Source organism: Sceloporus undulatus, chromosome 1, assembly GCF_019175285.1.
Source record: "Sceloporus undulatus isolate JIND9_A2432 ecotype Alabama chromosome 1, SceUnd_v1.1, whole genome shotgun sequence".
NCBI classification, from domain to species: domain Eukaryota; kingdom Metazoa; phylum Chordata; class Lepidosauria; order Squamata; family Phrynosomatidae; genus Sceloporus; species Sceloporus undulatus.
Window position 1 is genome coordinate 69,047,298 of NC_056522.1, and position 19,800 is coordinate 69,067,097.

At 43.6% G+C, this 19,800-nt stretch overlaps 1 protein-coding gene across 2 annotated transcripts in view; it reads right to left on the reverse strand.

Moving 5' to 3' along the window:
- SLC35F3 (solute carrier family 35 member F3) overlaps positions 1–19,800 on the reverse strand; it is a 156,189-nt gene that overhangs the window by 42,674 nt on the left and 93,715 nt on the right. Inside the window, exon 1 of one of the 2 annotated variants that reach the window (XM_042447183.1) lies at positions 15,673–15,846. The exons of the other annotated variant lie outside the window; for it this stretch is intronic. Within the exon in view, the coding sequence (XP_042303117.1) occupies positions 15,673–15,748 (76 nt within the window). The 5' untranslated portion in view covers positions 15,749–15,846. Of the gene's footprint in view, positions 1–15,672; positions 15,847–19,800 lie in introns of those variants that run through there. 2 annotated transcript variants of the gene reach the window in all.

Consider the following 19,800-nt stretch of genomic DNA (forward strand, 5'->3'; position numbering starts at 1 on the left):
CCTGCCTATTGTGATCTTTGGAGCCAAAGCATATATTCTAAAGGGTGCCTCCTTTCAGTGGAAGAGGCCAACTCCTTGCTTGAATTTTTGTTTATTATGGTTTATTATTTTTGTTTATTATGGTCATAGACCAATTGATGTGCTGGGCAAGACTTGACAGCAGGGAACAAACAGGGCTAGATGATCCTAGCCTAGTGCACTCTACTATTACATCACTACCATCATCATCATCATCACATATCATCATCATCAGGTGGCGCAGTGGTTAAATGCCTGTACTGCAGCCATTCACTCAAGACCACAAGGTTGCGAGTTCAAGACCAGCAAAAGGGCCCAAGCTCGACTCAGGCTTGCATCCTTCCGAGGTCGCTAAAATGAGTACCCAGACTGTTGGGGGCAAATTAGCTTACTTGCTAATTAGCTTACTTGCTGTTCACCGCTATGATCTTTGGAATAGCGGTATATAAATAAAACATATTATTATTATTATTATTATCATCACCATCATCATCATCATCATCATCATCATCATCATCATCATCATCATCATCATCATCTCCTCCTCCTCCTTTCCCTTCTCCATTTCCTTCTTCTTGTCATCACCATCATTATTTATACCTCATATTTTCCCCAATACTGGGATTCATGGTGGTTTAAAATTAAAATGAAGGTAAAGGTATTCCCTGCTGATAAAGTTGTCAAGTCATGTCTAACAGTATGGAGTGGTGCTCATCTCTGTTACTAAGCTGAAGAGCCACAACTACTCTGTGATCATGTGGCCAGCATGATTGCACAGAATGCTGTTTACCTTCCCACCAAAGTACTACCTATTTATCTACTTGCATTTGCATGCTTTCAAACTGCTAAGTTGGCAGAAGCTGGGACTAGTGATGGGAGCTCACCCCATCACGCGGCACCTGGACCTTGAACTGCTGATATTGCAGTCAACAGAGTCAGCATCTTAACCACTTGAGCCACCGCATCCCAAAAATATTAAAATACCAAACAGTTAAAACATACCACTGAATGAACCATTGCAGATAAGCCACATGAATGTGCTTGTGCAGTCATGTTTTACAGTTCTTGTGGCTGGATTTGCATGAGGATGGAATGTGATGTGCTGTGGCTCACCCCTGAGTCTGCTTGTTCTTTATGAGCCTATTCTGTGTATGTGTCATGATGCACACTTTGGTGCCTGCTACCCCTACCAGAGCTCCTCCTGACAATCACTGCCTTTAAGATTCATCCAGAAATTAGACATTAGGCTAGTCTTCACAGCTCTCATCAGCCCCAACTATTGATGACGCATCACATACATTGAAATCCAAATATCTGGTGAGCACTTAAAACTGTATCTAAACTTTTGACATATTTGCTGTAGTCCTCTCACAAAAAATGACCATTGTTACACTTTCGTTAATCCGTTTGGCCTGAGATGATCTATTTGCTGAAATCATTGTGTACTGTGGTAAGCCAAAAATCCTTGCACTTAACTGGTAGAATCATTAGCAGAAGCCAAAAGGAAGCTGCAAGAACAAACACCGCTTCTAGTTAAGATAAAGATACTTTAGTAAATTTTAGCTACAAAGCTGCCCATTTACCTCCAACTATTTTATCTCTTTAAAATATATTTAAAAATGCAGCACATACATACATATATACAAATACATCTTTTAAGGCAAGCACAATAGTTTCAGTATTATAAGTGATGGTACAGCTCTTTTCTTTATATTAGTTCTTGATATCTTGAAATTAGGATCCTGAGTACATGTTTCCAAATAATTTACTAGAAAACTCGTTATACTCCTTATATAAAATCTAACATTTTATTTGTAATACAGTGGCTCCTTTCCATCCATTTCAGTTCCTTGTCCCCCATGGATGGGAAAAAGCATGCAAAACATGCCCCATATTATTCCCCACAGATGGGAAAAAACATTTAAAAATATGGCCCATGTTATTCAATGAGCAGTGACATTTGTATACTCATATCAGCATGTCTGTGTGCATGAACTACCAATGAATAATATGTGGCATAGCTATCTGTGGTTATAAGATAGATATAGTTTTGCTATAAACATTAAATAACATCATGTGGTCATGCCTTTCTTACACTGCAAAGCTGTACAGTTTCTGCACAAGACAGATTTTGTTACAGAACATTAACAAATCTCTTCTAGTTTACTTATTCATATCATTTACATTGCCATTTATTTACTCTTATCTACATAGTATTCATGACGTGTGTCAGGAGTAACAAACCTGTGCTGAGACCATAAATTAAAGATAAGACACATTACAACAGAACTATACAAATGTTTGGGGTTTTTTAAAATACATTCTGAGCCTAATTTGGGCTGCAAGTAAAATCCCTCATCTGTTCCTTTCAGAACAAAAGACAGTATGTTTTACCTACACAGGATTCCAAATACATGTTTTGAACTTAAGCATATATCTTTTGCACACACACGTCTCGTGTTGGGGCTAGAGAAAGGAGACAACTTAGGAATCACTTGGAGAGAAAAAGAGTGTACACAGGGATATATTTTGTAAATTCTAGCCATTTCTCCATTCCCATTTCTCTTGAAAGGTGTGAAACTTTCATCCTGTACAGTTATAGCATTATGATTCCACATTAACTTCTATGATTCCATCCTACAGGACTCTGGAATTTACAATTGAAAGAGCAACATGTAGAATACTCAGCCAGAGAGCCCCTGTAGTGTCTCAGCAAACTACAAATCCTAGGATTCCAAAGGAAACAGCCATGGCAGTTAAAGTGCAATCATAGTGCTATACAGTAGTTAGATAGTATGAAAGGGTTCCAGGTTTCCAAGCAAGCCTCACTAAGGATTGGTTGTGCACACACATGTGTAATATGTAGTCTGGCCATTAGCTAACACCAAATCAAAACAGTTGCAAGGGCAGGCTGCTATATGAAACTTTTAAGCACTTCAGTTCTATCATATACGGTTTGAATCTGGACAATGGTTATTAATCACACTAACTGTGTTAATTAAAGCAGGAATAGCAAGATGTTTGTGTTATCATTCACAACTTTATAAATGGCCCCAGTTAATAAAACAATTGTCACTTACTATATTTTCTGCATTTCTAACCCCCTCTTCTAAAATTATATACATATACCTTTCCAAGTAAGAATAATGTCATATATCATGAATGATACATCTGGTGAAGTGGGCCCTGCTCTGCAAAATCATATAATGTCATAATATCTTGTTTAGTCTTTCCTAAAAACAAAACAAACAAACAAAAAACCAAACTTAGTTGTTTTTACTGCAACAAATTAACATGCCATACGATCTGAAAACACACTTTCTCTTGTAATTAGTTTCCACTTAATTATGAGATGAGTTTGTAATAGTACCGGTACTTAGCTCTCAATAAATCAACAGTGAATATTTGATCAGCCTGTTAGCATTTAGTCTATATAAATGTCTTGTTATCTATATAGTTAACTGAGTAGTTGTTGCATTTTCACAAAGAAGCAATTGTTTAAGATAATAATGTTCTTCAAAAACACTGACAACACTGACATAACAAAATGGGTTTTGTTCATTTCAGCATATGACAAAAGCTATAAAATTGCTTAGAATTGTAAAGGGCAGGAAATACTCAAGTAAAATCTCACAACAATAAGATAAATCTCTCTGCCAGAATGCTATTGAGAAATGAAATGGCCAATCTGGTAGATGAGTTTAGGAAAGAATTGGCAAATAGATATACAGAGTGAATGAACTCTGTACTTCAAACTGAACATGAAAAGCATCCATAAAGCTGAAGCAATAAAGCTTTGAAAGTGATACAGGGATAATCACAAAAGAGGTAAATTATATTTGGCATGATATTCTAAAGTAGACAACAGGAAAAATTAGTGAATGCATGTCAAGAAGAAAGTGTGCATTTCTTTTTAAACTTGCTGTTTCAGCTGTTTGTGATGATCAGAAGCATAAACCATTTTTTTTTAATTTCACACAGTGTAAGATTCTGGCAGTCTCAAACCTAACATCAAGTGTCTACTACCACAGCAGATAACTTTGGCAGGTCTGGGGACTACTTTTTCACCCAGCACCTGATGTAGGACGTACAAGCTTGGAAGTCATGAAAAACGGCAAACAAACAAACAAACAAACAAACAAACCCTTCTCTCCCTTTGTCAGCTGCACTTCCAAGGCAATATGTCTGTGCAGACGGAACAGTATTATTCAGAGATACCAATTTGACAACATTACATTCTCTTTCTACTGACTCGCATCTGGTCTGGAGAACCAGGCAACCACTAAAGCTATTTGGCCCTATAAAAACCTGGCGGGTGGTGGTTGTGCTGGTGACTTCTCTTTTCTGCATTTTCTCATTGGAAGCCAAACAGGTGCCTTCCTCAGACTACTGTACTCCACATCCGCCTATCTGTTCATTAGCTTCTGTGACTAACCTCTAACCAATGGAAATCTGTCTGCTATGTGTATCTTTTTCAAAGGTTTAAATTTTTGTGTGCATTTTCTCGATTGCTTGTACACATATTCCTGTAAAATCTATTAAAATGCATGAATTTTTATCTGTTCATTTTATGAGATGCATTTTGTCAAAGTTCCCAAATGCATAGATTTCCAAATGAAAAACAAATCGGGATTGTATCTATTTCCAAGTGGTGCAGACTGGTGGAACTGGCAATAAATAAAAATAATTAAGAATATGACTTGTGCCTCTTAGATTCTTAAGGCATCCCTATTATCTATTCTAAACCTTCTCTTTTTCAGAGTAGTTTATTTTATACTTAGTTTTTAATTAAATTGATTGATATATTGAGAAATTACTTAGATACTATCACAAGACACGGTGCTTTTAGAGAGTACACTCTTAATTCCCTCCAGACTTGACATCTGTCTTTGATGGGTTTACAAACAATACTTCAAAAATTAGCAAACTCAGTTTATCTAACCCTTTGAACACTGTCAAAACAGCTGCCAAGTTTTTATTGAAAGAGGAAACAATTCAAACCTAAAAAAGCGAACCTTCCATGATGACAAGCAGTATAATGAACATAAATACAGAGGATGAAGCAAAACACACCTTTTTCAAAAGCTGAGCCAGCAGCCTTCCCAGATAGAAAATAAAATTCTAGTTTTTTAATACAGTACATGGAAAACACTGATTTACAGAATCTTAATTATCCCAGAACTATTAGAAGCAACTCCTATCTATGGTATTTAAACAAATTTCTAAACTAAATACATGTTGCCAGCACCAACTTCCACCCTTTCCTTTCTCCTTGTTAATTTTCAACCAGCAGCTTTCTAAAGGCAGCCTTCATTCAGAAGTAACAGCTAATCAGATCCTAGGCTGCATCAATAGTAGTATCGACTGAAGGAAGTAATAGTATCACTCTATTCTCCTTTGGTCAGGCCCCACTGGAATACTGTGTACAGTTCTGGACACTATAATTCAAGAGGGATATTGACAAGCTGGAGCATGTCCAGAGGAGGTCAACTAAAGTGGTGAAAGGTCTGGAAATCATGCCCTATAAGGAGTGACTTATATTGCTGAGTATGTTAAGCTTGGGGAGGAGAAGGTTAAGAGGAGACATGATAGCGAGGATTAACTATTACCTGATTGTGCAGTCCTATCCTTACTTTTTATCCTTACTTTTTATAAACTATCATTTGTTTATACTCTCCAATCTGCCTGTACATGAACCTATGGTATAAAACTAAGTTATGTTTTAAATTGGAATTTTGTAATTGTGCTGGCCAAATGGCTGTAATAAAGTTGTTGTTGTTGTTGTTGTTGTTGTTGTTATTATTATTATTATTATTATTATTATTATTATTATTATTATTATTATTATATTTGAAGGGATGTCATATTGAGGATGGAGCAAGCTTTTTTGCTGCTGCTTCAGAGAGTAGGACATGGTACAATGTATTCAAATGATAAGAAAAGAGATTCCACGTAAACATTAAAAACAACTTCCTGACAGTAAAAGCTGTTAGATAGTGTAATATGCAGCCTCTGAGTGTGGTCGAGTCTCCTTTTTTAGAGGATTTAAAACAGAGTCAGTGCTATTGGTCTCTTCCATTTTTGATTCCTTGATAATTTAGCCACTGTTCAAGGGCAATTGGAACCACAGTCCACCATTTGGACGACTAAAGATTCCCCATTTCTGATTTATAGGTTGTACAGACACATTATTATACATGTTTTTTTGTCAATGAATGCATGTATGTCTTACATGTTATCTATACAGTAGAAGTGACATATGCCATCCTGTAGACATAGTTGGACTGAAACTTCCATCAATCCCAGTCAGCATAGCCAATGGTAAAACTGCTGGGAAATACAGTGCAACAAAATCTGGAGGGCCATATGTTGCCCACCCTAGTACACAGAGTCAATGGAGTTTACATATGGTGAAGGTATGCATACAATTGCACTATAAAAAATTGTTTCCAGATTATGCTACCGGGTTCCTCAATGAGAAGACCAATAATGGTAAACAAAATTCCCTGGAGAGCAGCACAAGTACAACCAGCCCTCCATATCCACGGATTCTGCATTGGGATTTGAGCATCCATAAATTTTGGTATCCATTTTGGGGGGGGGGGTGTGTCAAAGGCCTGGAACCAAACTCCAATGGATACCAAGGGACTACTGTAATTTTTCCTTGCAATGTGCAACTACTGCAGCAGAGTACTAATGTATTGTAGCACATATTATCTCCAAATATGTTGGACTACTCCCACAATCTTATGTGGGCTCAAGAATTCTGGGAATTGTAGTATAATTCATTTGCAGGGCAACAGATTGGGAAAAGTTGTTCAAGTTTACAGACTGTGAAACTCACTGCAACAGGATATAGTTATGGCTGCCAAACTGGAAGGCTTTAAATGGGGACTGAATACATTCATGGGTGCTAGGGTCATCAGTGGCAATCACAATGGCTACTTATATCCAGCACCAGAGGAAGAATAGCTTTGTATATATGTTGCCAGGAAGCACAAGATAGAGGCTATAATTGCCTTGCTAGCAGGTTTCCCTTTGGGGCAATATATTGGCCGATGTGCAAATAGAAAGCTGGACTAGCTAAGTCTTTGGTTTGTTCGAAGATGGCTCTTATGTTCTTACGAGCACAGTCATGTATGTTCCTCAGGGAACAGTGTCTTCTATAACTGAATTGGGAAGTCAAAGGCTTTCACGGCCAGCAGCCATAGTTTTTTGTGGGGTTTTTTGGGCTATGAAGCCAAGTTCTAGAAGAGGTTGTCCCTGATGTTTTGCCAGCAGCTGTGGCCTCATAGCCTGAAAACCCCACAAAAAGCTATATAACTGAATTCATCCTAAATTAAAACTGAAATATGCAGAGGTTCCACAGTGATAAACTTATTCTGATAATTTTTCGACCAACATAGAAATGTTTGAAAACCTGTACTCTACAGAAGTGTCAAAACTAGAAGTACATATCCAAGACAGAGTAGCATCAGAAATACTAGATATCTGGGGCCTAGGAGTGTACAGCCCGTGTGTGGCAAGTATGAATTTGGCAGGTAAGTACCAGGACAAAGGAAAGACAGTATATGATCTTCATATAGCTTTTTCATTTTCTTCCCCAGGAACATTAAATCTAAGCTTTGCAAGTGCTACAAAAAATATACAACATGTGCTGTTGATGTAGATGTGCCTAAAATGTGACATTTGCTATCATGCTGGAGTGCAGAACACATATGTCATGCAGGTTTTTACTTGCTGGGGAACCAGACTATAATAATTTGAAGTGGCATTCATGTACCAGAAAGTTCTTATCTTCCTTTTAGGATAAAAGAACTACCAAAACAAGACAAAAAAAAATGTTGGAAGGCATTAAGGCAATAAGTCTCAGTAGAAAGATTCCTCTAGACTGCCTATCTGATACACAGCACATTTCCTTGGGCTTGAGTCCCCCCCCCCCCCCAATGAAACTGAACTGACATGTTGGTCATGGGACAAATAATCATTGAAACAATTGTTTATTTTCTTTCCCATTCCTACTGTAGGATTCAGTTCCATTCTAGCACTCATCTCTAGCTTAGGGTGCAGGGAAAGGAAAGCAGAGTAAAATGCTTTTGGAGGCAAAACAGGACAAAAATTTTTTGTAATGGGCAAAAACCAACACTGTGCAAACAGATGTTCATTCATGCAATAGGCCTCACCTCTCCAACCCTCCTTCATTACTCTCCCTTGCCCTGTGGGTGCAAATCAGATGTGAAGGGTCCATAATCCTCTGCTGCAGATTCTGACTGCATGAAAGGAAAGATTGGGCAGGAGAAGCAGAAATCACTTCCTCTCCATTCTACTGGGGCCAATTCTGCATTGGGCAACTTTGAGAGACAGCATTAGCACCCCAGGAGACATTGGAGAGCCACAAAAATTGTTAATGTCCCCAAGGGGTCCAAGGGAATCCCTAAATATAGTGGAAATGCCCACAAAACCCCTTCACAAACATGTGGCAGCATTTGTGGCATTCAGGAGCAAAAACAAATAAGGAAAATGCTTGGTTTTTTCCCCTTTTTACCCTGGTGGGCACAAAAATGGTTTTGGAAGGCCACATGTGGCTTGCAGGCCTTGTGTTGCCCACTCCTGGTTTAATTCAATATGACCTTATAAGTGACATATCTGAAACATTAAAAACACATTAAATGTGTGCACATTTAAAATACACTTGACTCACGAGAGAGATTGTCAAAAGCTTGGTATGTAATTTGTCAATTTGGCATCTGAATTCCACAGATTTTAGGTTATCTAATATTATATTTCCATTTCTGATTTGTCTTCTGTCACTATCACAACAAAATTAGGCTTACCCAAGAACTAAAATACTTAGGGCAGTTCAGTGGTGATACCAGTGGTTCTCAACCTTTGGTTTTCCCTATGTTTGAGACTCCAAGAAACACCAGCCAGCATGGCCAATAACTTGGAGAAATGTTGACTTGGAGGAAAGAGTGGTTACAAAATCAACCACTAATGCCATCACAAAAAGTCATAAGGGGATACAATTTAACTTACAGTACACAGAAAGAGGAGAAACTGTGGTCTAATGGTTTGAGTGATAGACTATGGCAGGGAAGCCCAACTTGCAAATCCATACTTCTTAGCCATGCTCAAAATAGAGGACATTGTGGAATCCCTCCTCCTGGACAGGAAGGCTAAGATGGGGGACATGTCTGGGAAAAGGAGGGAAAGTCTAGTCACCCTAGCAGGGGGCAAGACACCCCCTCCCTCCCTCCCTCCCTCTTTTTCTCCCCCTTTCTTTCTTTACTCCCTCCCTCCTTTCCTTCCTTTATTATTTCCTCCCTCCCTCCCTCCCCCCTTTCCCTTCCTTGTTTCTTTCTTTCCTCCCTTCCTCTGCTTTCTTTGTCCCTCCCTCCCTCCGTCTCTTCTTTTTCTTTCTTTTCTTCCTTCTTCCCTCCCTTCTTTTTTCTTTCTTTTCTTCCTCCTACCCTTCTTCCCTTCTTTCTTTCCTTGTCCACTTCTTCGCTTCCTTGATTCTTTCTTCCCTCCCTTCTTTCCTTCCTCCTTCCTTCCTTCCTTCCTTCCTTCCTTCCTTCCTTCCTTTCTTTCCTTCTGGAGGAGGAGGAGGGGGGAAGAGACACCTGCCCACCGCATTGTCCTTCTCTTCCTCTGCCGAGTCATTCACCTTTGAGTAGCTTGTGGGGGTTGCCAGGCAGGCAGCCTTGCCGCTTGAAGGTGAACGACTCGGCAGAGGAGGAGGAAGACTATGTGGTGGGTGGGCGTCCTTGTCTCTTTCCCCCCATCCTCTTTTGTCTCTTTCTCCCATTGCTGGGTGGGCAGCCTTGTGAATAGGAGGAGGGGAAGGACAGGAGAAAGAGAGGTGAGTGCCCGCCCACCGCGTTGTTCTCCTCCTCCTCTTCCAAGTCATTAGCTTTTGAGCGACCTAGAGGTTTTGCCTTTGAGTGGCAAGGCTGCCCACCTGGCAAAACCCCTAGGCCACTCAAAAGTGAATGACTCGGCAGAGGAGGAGGAGGACAACGCAGTGGTTGGGCGTCCTCCTCTCTTTCTCTCGTCCTCCCCCTCACTCATCAGAAGAAGGGCCCAAGGCTCTCTCATGATCTCTAGCTCTCTTGCTGTCTGCCCTCTTGCTCTCTCTCTGCCCTCCCGGCTTTCTCTGCTGCTTGCCTGCAGAAAGCTCCTCCTTCTGGGCCTGCCTGGCCAATGGGGTGAGAGGAACTGTAAGCCTGCCCCCAGCGAAAGCTCCCCTGGGAAGCAGAGGCAAACTCTGGGGGAAGAGTCCATTGCTCCCATCCTCCAAAGCCCCGTGCGATCAGGCGAGGCTCTGGGAGCCAGGACATCCCCCTCCTCCTGACAATGGGGCCCCAGGCCTTCAGAAATCCTTTGGTAGGCCGCATCCGGCCCCTGGGCCACATCTTGTGCAGCCCTGGACTGTGGGCTCTGGGAAACCAGGGTTCAAGCCATGGTAACCCACTGGGTGACCTTGGGCAAGGCACACTCTCTCAGTCTCAACCTCCTCTGAATAAATTTTGCCAATAAAGCTCCATAGGTTCGCCTTGGGGTTTCCATAAGCCAGAAATTACTTGAAGGTACACAAGAAAAAACACAGAGCATAAACTGCACATTAAATTGGCAGAATGTAAAAGTGGACAAGTCTCCTGTGTTTTTATTTGCTGTGTAGAAGGGATAATTTCAGCAGTTGTTGTATCTTAGCAACCAAACTGTATTAAATCCCCTCTTCTGCACAAGAATTATAGGTGCAGAAGGTCTGTCCTCTTTTGCATCTGGTCCCCTGATGTGTCAAGGTGAGCAAAGTACAGCCCTACAGACAATATTGTGGAGCAACTTCAATCAGTGCCAGCCAGAATATCCAGTGGTAAGAAATGTTACAAGTTGCAGTTTAGCAACAACTGCTGTGGCCATTGCTATGGTATGAAAAACAGTAACAAATATATCTACCTAACCTTCATTCTGTACATACTTCCTTTTTTTTCCTTTCATACATTTCTCTCTGGCATAGTTTATCTCAGCCTGTCATTGTCTATTTCAAAATTTCTCCCTAGCATTTAACCCCCCCCCCCCCTTTTTCTTTTCTTAAATAAAACCTGTTTTCCTGCTTCTGGAATTTCCCACCCTTTTGCTCCCTTTAAACTGCATTATTTATATTTGTTGTTGTTAACTGCCTTCAAGTCAACCTTGACTTGTGGTGACCCTGTGGATGAGACATCTCCGACTCTCCCTATCCAAGCCGCTCTGCTCAGCTCCTGCAGGTTCAGATTCCTGACCTCCCTGATTGAGTCTTGCCATCTGGCATGTGGTCTTCCTCTCTTTCTGCTGCCTGCTGTCTAACATTATTGTCTTTTCTAATGAGTCATGTCTTCTCATGGAGTGGCCAAAGTATGACAGCCTCAATTTAGGCATCATGCCTTCTAGGGAGAGTTCAGGTTTGATCTGTTCTAGGACCCATTTATTTGTCTTTTTGGCTGTCCACAATAGCAATCTTCTCCAGCATCATATTTCACTTTCTTCACTGTCCAGCTCTCACATCTGTACATTCTGTTTGGGAAAACCATGGCTTGGATGATCTTAACTTTGGTGTTCAGAGTCATATCTTTGCACCTTTGGATCTTTTCTAGTTCTTTCATAGCTGACCTTCCCATGCCTTGTCTTCTTCTGATTTCTTGATGCAGTCTCCATTCTAATCAATGTTTCATTCAGGTATGGGAAATCTTTGACGACAGATATTTTGATTTCCTCATCATTTACAGTGAATTCATGTCAATCTTTTGTGGTCATTATTTTTTGTTTTCTTAATGTTCACCTTTAAGCCTACTTTAGCAGTTTCTTCCTCATATTATGCAATATTATTCGTATTGCCAATTATTAAAAATGTCTGAACTCCAGAAGCACTTCACTAACAAACAACTTGATAAGAAAGAATGCAACGTGCATCCCTCAAGAAAAAGAGTGAAAAGGCATTTGGGCTGGATGCAATAACTTTAAGGTCTTATTTTCTTTATAGTTCTAGAACAGTTTGCCAGCATCTGTGGCTGGCATCTTTAGAGAATGCATTTTTTGAAGATGCCAGCCACAGATGCTGATGAAACATCAGGAATAAACTCTTCTAGAACATTGCCACATAGCCCCCAAAACCCACAAAAAACTATGGATGCCGGCCATGAAAGCCTTTACCTTCACAACTTATTTTTATTTATTTATTTATTTATTTAAAAGACAGTGGGTGGGATAGACAACTTGGTGCCCTCCATATTAAATGGATTTGTAATTGGATGACTGGCTGAACAGAAAGGGTTCTCACTAATCGCTCTTCTTCATCCTGGAGAGAAGTGATTAGTGAGGTGCCACAGGGTTCTCTCCTGGTTCCAGTGCTATTCAACATCTTTATCAGTGACTTAGATGAAAGAATGCTTATCAAATTTGCAGATGACACCAAATTAGGAGGAGTAGCTAATACCTCAGAGGACAGAATGAAAATTCAAAATGACCTTAATAGATTAGAAAGCTGAGCCAAAACTAACAAAATGATCTTCAACAGATAGAAATCTAAGATACTGCACTTAGGTAGAAAAAATGAAATGCATAGATATACAATGGGGGGCACCTGGCTTAAGGAGACTTATGTGTGTGAAAGGGATCTAGGAATGTCAGGAAGAAAATTTTCTGGAACATGGCCACATAGCCCAAAAAACCCACAAAAAACTATGGATCTAGGAGTCCTAGTAGACCACAAGTTGAACATGAGTCAACAGTGTGATGTGGCAGCTAAAAAGGCTAATGCGATTCTAGGCTGCATCAATAGAAGTATATAGTGCCACTCTATTCTGTCTTGCTCAGGCCTCATCTGGAATATTGTGTCCAGTTCTGGGCACCACAACTCAAAAAGGATGTTGAGAAACTGGAGCGTATCCAGAGGAGGGCGACCAAAATGGTGAGGAGTCTGGAAACCATGTCCTATGAGGAATGACTTAGGGAGCTGGGTATGTTTATCCTGGAGAAGAGAAGGTTGAGAGGTGATAAGATGGCCTTGTTTAAATATTTGAAGGGATGTCATATTGAGGATGGAGCAAGCTTGTTTGGATGCAAGCTACAGGAACAGAGATTCCACCTCAGGAGGAACTTCCTGACAGTGAGGGCTGTTTGGCAGTGGAACAAAGTCCCTTGGAGTGTAGTGGAGTCTCCTTCCTTGGAGGTCTTTAAACGGAGGCTGGATGGCCATCTGTCAATGGGGATGCTTTGACTGAGAGTTCCTGCATGGCAGGGGGTTGGACTGGATGGTCCTTGTGGTCTTTTCCAACTCAATGATTCTATAATAAATTTTAGGCTATACCACCTAGCAGCTCAATCAGCATGGCCTATTTTCCAGATGATGGGAGATGTGGTCCAAATTATTTGTCCCCTCCAGATCACTGACAGAATAAGGCATCAGACTGCTACCCCAATGGGACCCTTGCAGCTCTATAATAAAGGCTGCAGTTCCTTGGTGTTACATTTCAGTGAATTCAATAAGTTACTTCTGAAGAAAGCTATTCAAAGTTGAGCTGTACTTATGAACCTTTTTCTCGTTTTCTTTTTTCTCCTTCTCTCACCCACAACACACTTCCTATCTTTATTTCTCTCCCTTTTTGCAGTGCTTCCATTTTATCCTCCCAGCATCTCAATCTTCACTTCCAACCAGCCACCCCCCGCCCTTCAATTATTGTTTTCCTCTTTCCTCAACATCTGCACTCCTCTATCTCCATCCCATCCAGCCGCCCACTCCCTTCCCTTCTCCAGCTTGCCTTTTCTCTCCTTCGCAGTCATCATAGCACAGTCAACTTCTTTCTGCCCAAAATGTACAAGAAACCTGTTCTCCTGAGCATAGCAGCACTAGGCTCGCTCCAGGGCTCCTTCTTTTCCTTTTTCTATGCACCACTAGCTCTTCTGGCAACCTGCTCCCTGGGCATCGCACCCAGCCTGCTTTTTTTGCTCAGGCAGAGAGCAACTAAGTTCAGTTAATCATGTTGCTGCCTCAGCTCAGGAGAGCATCCCTCCCAAGCATTACACCAACAGAATGACACCAAAGCTCCCCCCCAACAACATATAGGCCATACTAAAACAAATGACAGTACTTGCCCATAGAGAAAGATGGCAAGTCGTCTCCAGTGTGGGCAACCATTCCCCAATGTCTCCCTATGGGCAACTATTCCCCTATTTATGGGTCTCCAAACACCCTGGGAGTCTCTTCCCCAGAGCTCTGAAGAGGGAAGGGCCCAGAAGAAGAAGAGGGAACCCCCTCATTGCCATACACAGGGTTCCCTCAAAACAGTGGCCCGCCAAAATGCCAGAGAGAGAGAGAGAGAGAGAGAATTCCCCTCCTGGAGCCCTGGCAGTTCAAGCGGCCCCAAACCGGGTTATCCCTGCAGTGCGGATCCAGCCCCCCAAAGCCAAGCATGCCCTCATCGCGTCCTGACTCAGGAGGGCGGGAGACTGCAGTTGCAGCATCAGGAGCCAAGAAGCAGCGCCCTCGGCCACCACGCCCGTCCAGCGCCCCGCAGAGCAGAGCAGAGCAGGGCCGGGTTCGGATCGGGACTGCTCCCCAAGGCTTCCTTTCTCCGCAGGAGCTCCGAGCTCTCCCCCTGAAAGGACCCCTCATGGCCCCAGCAGCCAGGGGCTTCCCTGCGAACGGGAGGAAAGCCTGCAAGGAAGCCCCCCCCCCCCCCGCGCACTCTCTTCCTGGGTTCCAGGTGGGCTGGGGAGGGTTTTCTGAATGGAGGGCATCCCAGAAAACATGATGCAGGACATGGCCACCTTAAGAACTAAAGACACTCCTGGAAATGTCAATGTTATGCTTCAAATGGCAAATCTTTTGGAATTCCTCCTGGACTGAAGGATGAAATAGAAAACATTCAAGAAAACATGGAGGGCATGACCACCTAAGAAGTAAAAAACACCCATAGAAACATAAAGTTCTCCTCCTTAGTCCTGGTGCAAATGGAGGACGTTTGGATAGAAAAAATGGGATGATTGTGGGACATCCCAGAAAAATGGAAGATGGGGCCAAATCAGATCAAAAGGCACTCATAGAAATGTAAACCCGCCCTCCTTAATCCTGGTCTAAATGGAGGATCTTTTGGAACTCCTCCTGGACAGAAGGCTGAAATGCAGGACATCCAAGAGAAATGGAGGACATGGCCAAATGAGAGCTAAGACACTCGCAGAAATATAAACGCATGCTCCAAATGGAGGAGATCTTGAAATTCCTTCTGGACAGAAGGTTGGAATGTGGGACATTCAAGAACATGGGAGGCTAGGGCCAAATCAACATGCAGATAAGTAGAGATGCTGCTTCTTAGTCCTGCTCAGAATGGAGGACCTTTGGGAGTGCCTCCTGGGGAGAAGAAACGGAGAAGCTTCAAGAAAACCTGTCGGCTAAGCCTTAAAGACACTCCTGCAAATGGGAATGCCAGGCTTCGTAGCGCTGCTCCAGATGGAGGACCTTTGGGGATCCCTCCTGGGGAGAAGGCGGCAGACATGCAGGGCAAGCCCTGGAAAAGGAGGAGGACGTGCCTGGGAGGGAGCTGGGGGCTGAGGCTGGCAGGCTCTCTGCTTGGCCCGGGGTCCCCCTCCTCCTAAGCCCTGATGCCCCGGGGTTACCTTCCACTTTGGTGAGGGTCAGGACGGGGCTGTTGCAGGCGCTGAGCGGGGCCACCCTGGCCGAGTGCTTCTTCATGGTGAGCCAGCCGCCCTCCCGCCGCCAGCCAGAGCCCTACATCCTGAAGCCCAGGACTGCGGCTCAGCGCCGGGCTCCTCTGCCTTGGCTCCGCCGGGAAGCCGCCCTCCTCCTCCTCCTCCTCCTCCTGCTGCTGCCTCCCGCGCTGCAGCTTTTCGCCCTCCTCCTCTTCCCTCGCACCACGTTCCCTTCTCCCTGCTGCAAACAAAACGTCACCTGGAAGGCCCCGCCCACTCCCCAGCCCCACATCCACCCCCCAAACACCCCCCCACCCCCCCAGGAGGAAAGCCTCCCCAAAGCCAGCTCCCCAACAGTGGAGGCACCAGGACTGGTGTCACCCCTCCCCACTCCCCATGGGCCCCCACACACACCAGGCAGAAGCCTTAGTCATGGTTTTCTTTTGTACTAACTGTGCCACCCATAAATCATAATTCTCCCCTACACACACACACACACACACACACACACACATCCCTCCATATTTGCAGCTTCTTTGATATTTGCGGATTTGAGTATTGACGGATTTGATTAATATGTTCTCTCTAGGAATATCTAAGTCCTCCAGTGCAACTCTATGGTCAAAAGTTGCACTGGAGGACCCAGAGATTCCTAGAGAGAAGACTACTAAGCCTTTGTAGCTCCTCCGTCACAGTTCTATGCTCAGTGTCTGTCAGATGTTGACCACAGAGCTGCCCTGGAGGACCTAGAGATTCCCAGAGGTGTCCTCTCAGGTAAAAACGTGGTGTTTTTGTTATTTGTGGTTTTCCCATATTCACGAGGGTCTTGTGCCCCTCACCCTAGCGAATATGGAGGGACAAGTGTGTGTGTGTGTGTCTGTCTGTGCTTGGCTTCCACTCCACCAAATCCATCTGAGGAAGTAGGCTGAACTCTATGAAAGCTCATGCTGCCAATTTCTTTCTTTCAGTGAGTCTCAAAGATGCTACAAGATCGATCTACATGTTGAATGCAATGGTCATAGTTGTGACATAGGAGTTTATCACATGGGACAAATACCATGCAGAAACCAGATTTTTGGGGTTAACCCAAACAGAAAGTAGAAATAAAAACTTTAGGGAAATTCCAAAAGTAGAAAGAAGTGGTTTTTGTTGGCTCTCTCTTCAGGTTATTTTCACATTATTTCTCTTTCCTCCAGCATGTCTGAAAAACAACCTGCATTTGTGGGTGTTTAGAGGGTTTTAAAATCCCATTTCAGAACAGGATTTGCCTCCGTGTGATAAGCTCCATAAAACAACTAGCACACTTAAAATTTATGATTTTGAATTACAGTATCATACGCATAGCCTAAATGCATTTACATATACATAGTTTCATGTGCTTGAAGTGAAAATTTGGCAAGATGTGATGTTCTTAAAGAAAAATTAAAAAGAATATATATTTTGTTTGTAAAAAACCCTTTTAGTTAAAATTTAATTTAAACAAACAAACAAACCTGGGGACTCTCCTTTCTTCTCCTGCTGAGCCTCACCCCACTCACACCATCTCTTTAGTGTTTTGAGGAGACGCAGGTGAATGCCATAGCCTGTTTCTGCCCAAAGGCAGATGTTTGGGGAGCAGTGGTATCACCCGGTCTTACGTTGTCACCTGGTATGGACTGCACTCCTCATGACACCACTGCTTCCCACTCTCTTCCGCAAAACACTCCAAACATTGCTAGGCATTACAGCCAAGGCCTTGGCTTGAGTCCCCTTCCCAGGATGACCAGGCATGTCCTCCTTTCCCAGGACATGTCCTACATTTCAGCTTTCTCTTCAGAAGGAATTCCCAAATGTCCTCCATCTGGAGCATCACTAAGAAGCATGACATTCACATTTCTAGGAGTGTTTTGAGCTTTTTCTTCAGTCATGTCCTACACTTTTCAGGATTTGCAGAGATTTCCCAGAAAAGGAGGAGATTCATTTGAATCTAGAGAGTTTAACACACAAAGGGGATTGAGGGTTTATCCTGTGAATATCCCAGAAAAATTGCATAATTATGCATAACAATTTCACACAATGTCACACAAAAGCCACCATTAATGTGGTCACAATGAAGCACTAATATGGATCTTTTTATTTTGGGGATTTCAGCAGCAATGCATTTCCAATATCACTTTATTTGTGCAATTGTGTGTGATAATCATTCATGCGATTATTCGCCATTTCTGCTTCATTTGCAGGATGCTTTAAATGAGTAAAGGCACGTGGGACAGGGAGTTGAGCGTGCACCCTTCTGGCTCTGCCCTGAAGCCCTACCACTGAAGTCTTGCCCCTGCACTGGGTGACACCCTGATGTGGGATACTATTGTGTAGAGAGATCTTGTAGAACATTTGAGACTAACTGAAAGAAAGAAATTGGCAGCATGGGTTTTCGTAGAGGAAGTCGACTTAAATCTACGAAAGATCATGCTGCCAACTTCTTTCAGTTAGTCTCAAAGATGCTACAACTCTACATACTGTTTCAACAAACTGCTCGGATTCCCAGTGATTGGGCAGTATATAAATAAATCCTATTATTATTATTATTATTATTATTATTATTATTATTATTATTAACAATCCAGTTTAAGTTTGCAGCAACTACCACAAAGGAGGAGCATGAAGCAACAGTTAATGATTATTAATTTCCATCAGGGGCTAGCCTGAAGAAGGAGGCTCCTCCCCCCCTAACTGTCATCTTTCGGCCTCTGAGGGAGAGAGTAGGCTGGCCCAGTTCCATCAGAGGCTAGCCTGAAGAAGGAGGCTCCTCCTCCTCTCCCTAACTGTCATCTTTCGGCCTCTGAGGAGAGAGAAGGCTGGCCCAGTTCCATCAGAGGCTAGCTGAAGAAGGAGGCTCCCCTCCTAACTGTCATCTTTCGGCCCTTGAGGGAGAGAGAGGCTGGCCCAGTTCCATCAGAGCTAGCCTGAGAAGGAGGCTCCTCCCTCCTAACTGTCATCTTTCGCCTCTGAGGGAGAGAGTAGGCTGGCCATTCCTCAGCGCTAGCCTGAAGAGGAGGCTCCTCCTCCCTAACTGTCATCTTCGCCTCTGAGGAGAGAGAAGGCTGGCCCCGTTCCATCAGAGGCTGCCTGAAGAAGGAGGCTCCTCCTCCCTACTGTCATCTTTCGGCCTCTGAGGAGAGAGTAGGCTGGCCCATTACCGAGCTAGCCTGAAGAAGGAGGCTCCTCCTCCCTAACTGTCATCTTTCGGCTCTGAGGGAGAGAGTAGCTGGCCCAGTTCCATCAGAGCTAGCCTGAAGAAGGAGGTCCCTCCCTCCCTAACTGTCATCTTTCGGCCTCTGAGGGAGAGAGTGGCTGGCCCAGTTCTCCGAGGCTACGCTGAAGAAGGAGGCTCCTCCCTCCCTAATGTATCTTTCGGCCTCTGAGGGAGAGAGTAGGCTGGCCCAGTTCCATCAGAGGCTAGCCTGAAGAAGGGGCTCCTCCCTCCTAACTGTATCTTCGGCCTCTTGGGAGAGAGTAGGCTGGCCCCCGTTCCATCAGGGCTTGCCTGAAGAGGGCCCCCCCTCCCTAACTGCATCTTCGGCCTCTGAGGGAGAGTAGGCTGGCCCAGTCCATTCAGGCTAGCCTGAAGAAGAGGTCCTCCCCCCCTAACGTCATCATTCGGCCTCTCGGGAGAGGAAGGCTGGCCCAGTCCATCAGAGGCTTGCCTGAGAAGGAGGCTCCTCCCCCCTAACTGTCATATTCGGCCTCTGGGGAGGAGAAGGCTGGCCCAGTTCCATCAGAGGCTAGCCTGAAGAAGGAGGCTCTCCTCCCTTCATCATTCGGCCTCTGAGGGAGAGAGAAGGCTGGCCCAGTTCCATCAGAGGCTAGCCTGAAGAAGGAGGCTCCTCCCTCCCTAGCCTGAAGAAGAAGAGCCCTCCCTCCGGTCCATCTGCCTTGGTCCAGGCCTCAGAGGGAGAGAAGAATTGCTGGACCTGATTCCCTCCCCCCCTCACCATTCCCTTCTCCTTTTGTGTCGTGTCTTTTAGATTGTAAGCCTGTGGGCAGGGAACTGTCTGTTATCCCCTATATTGTAAACCGCTCGGATTCCCAGTGATTGGGCGGTATATAAATAAAACC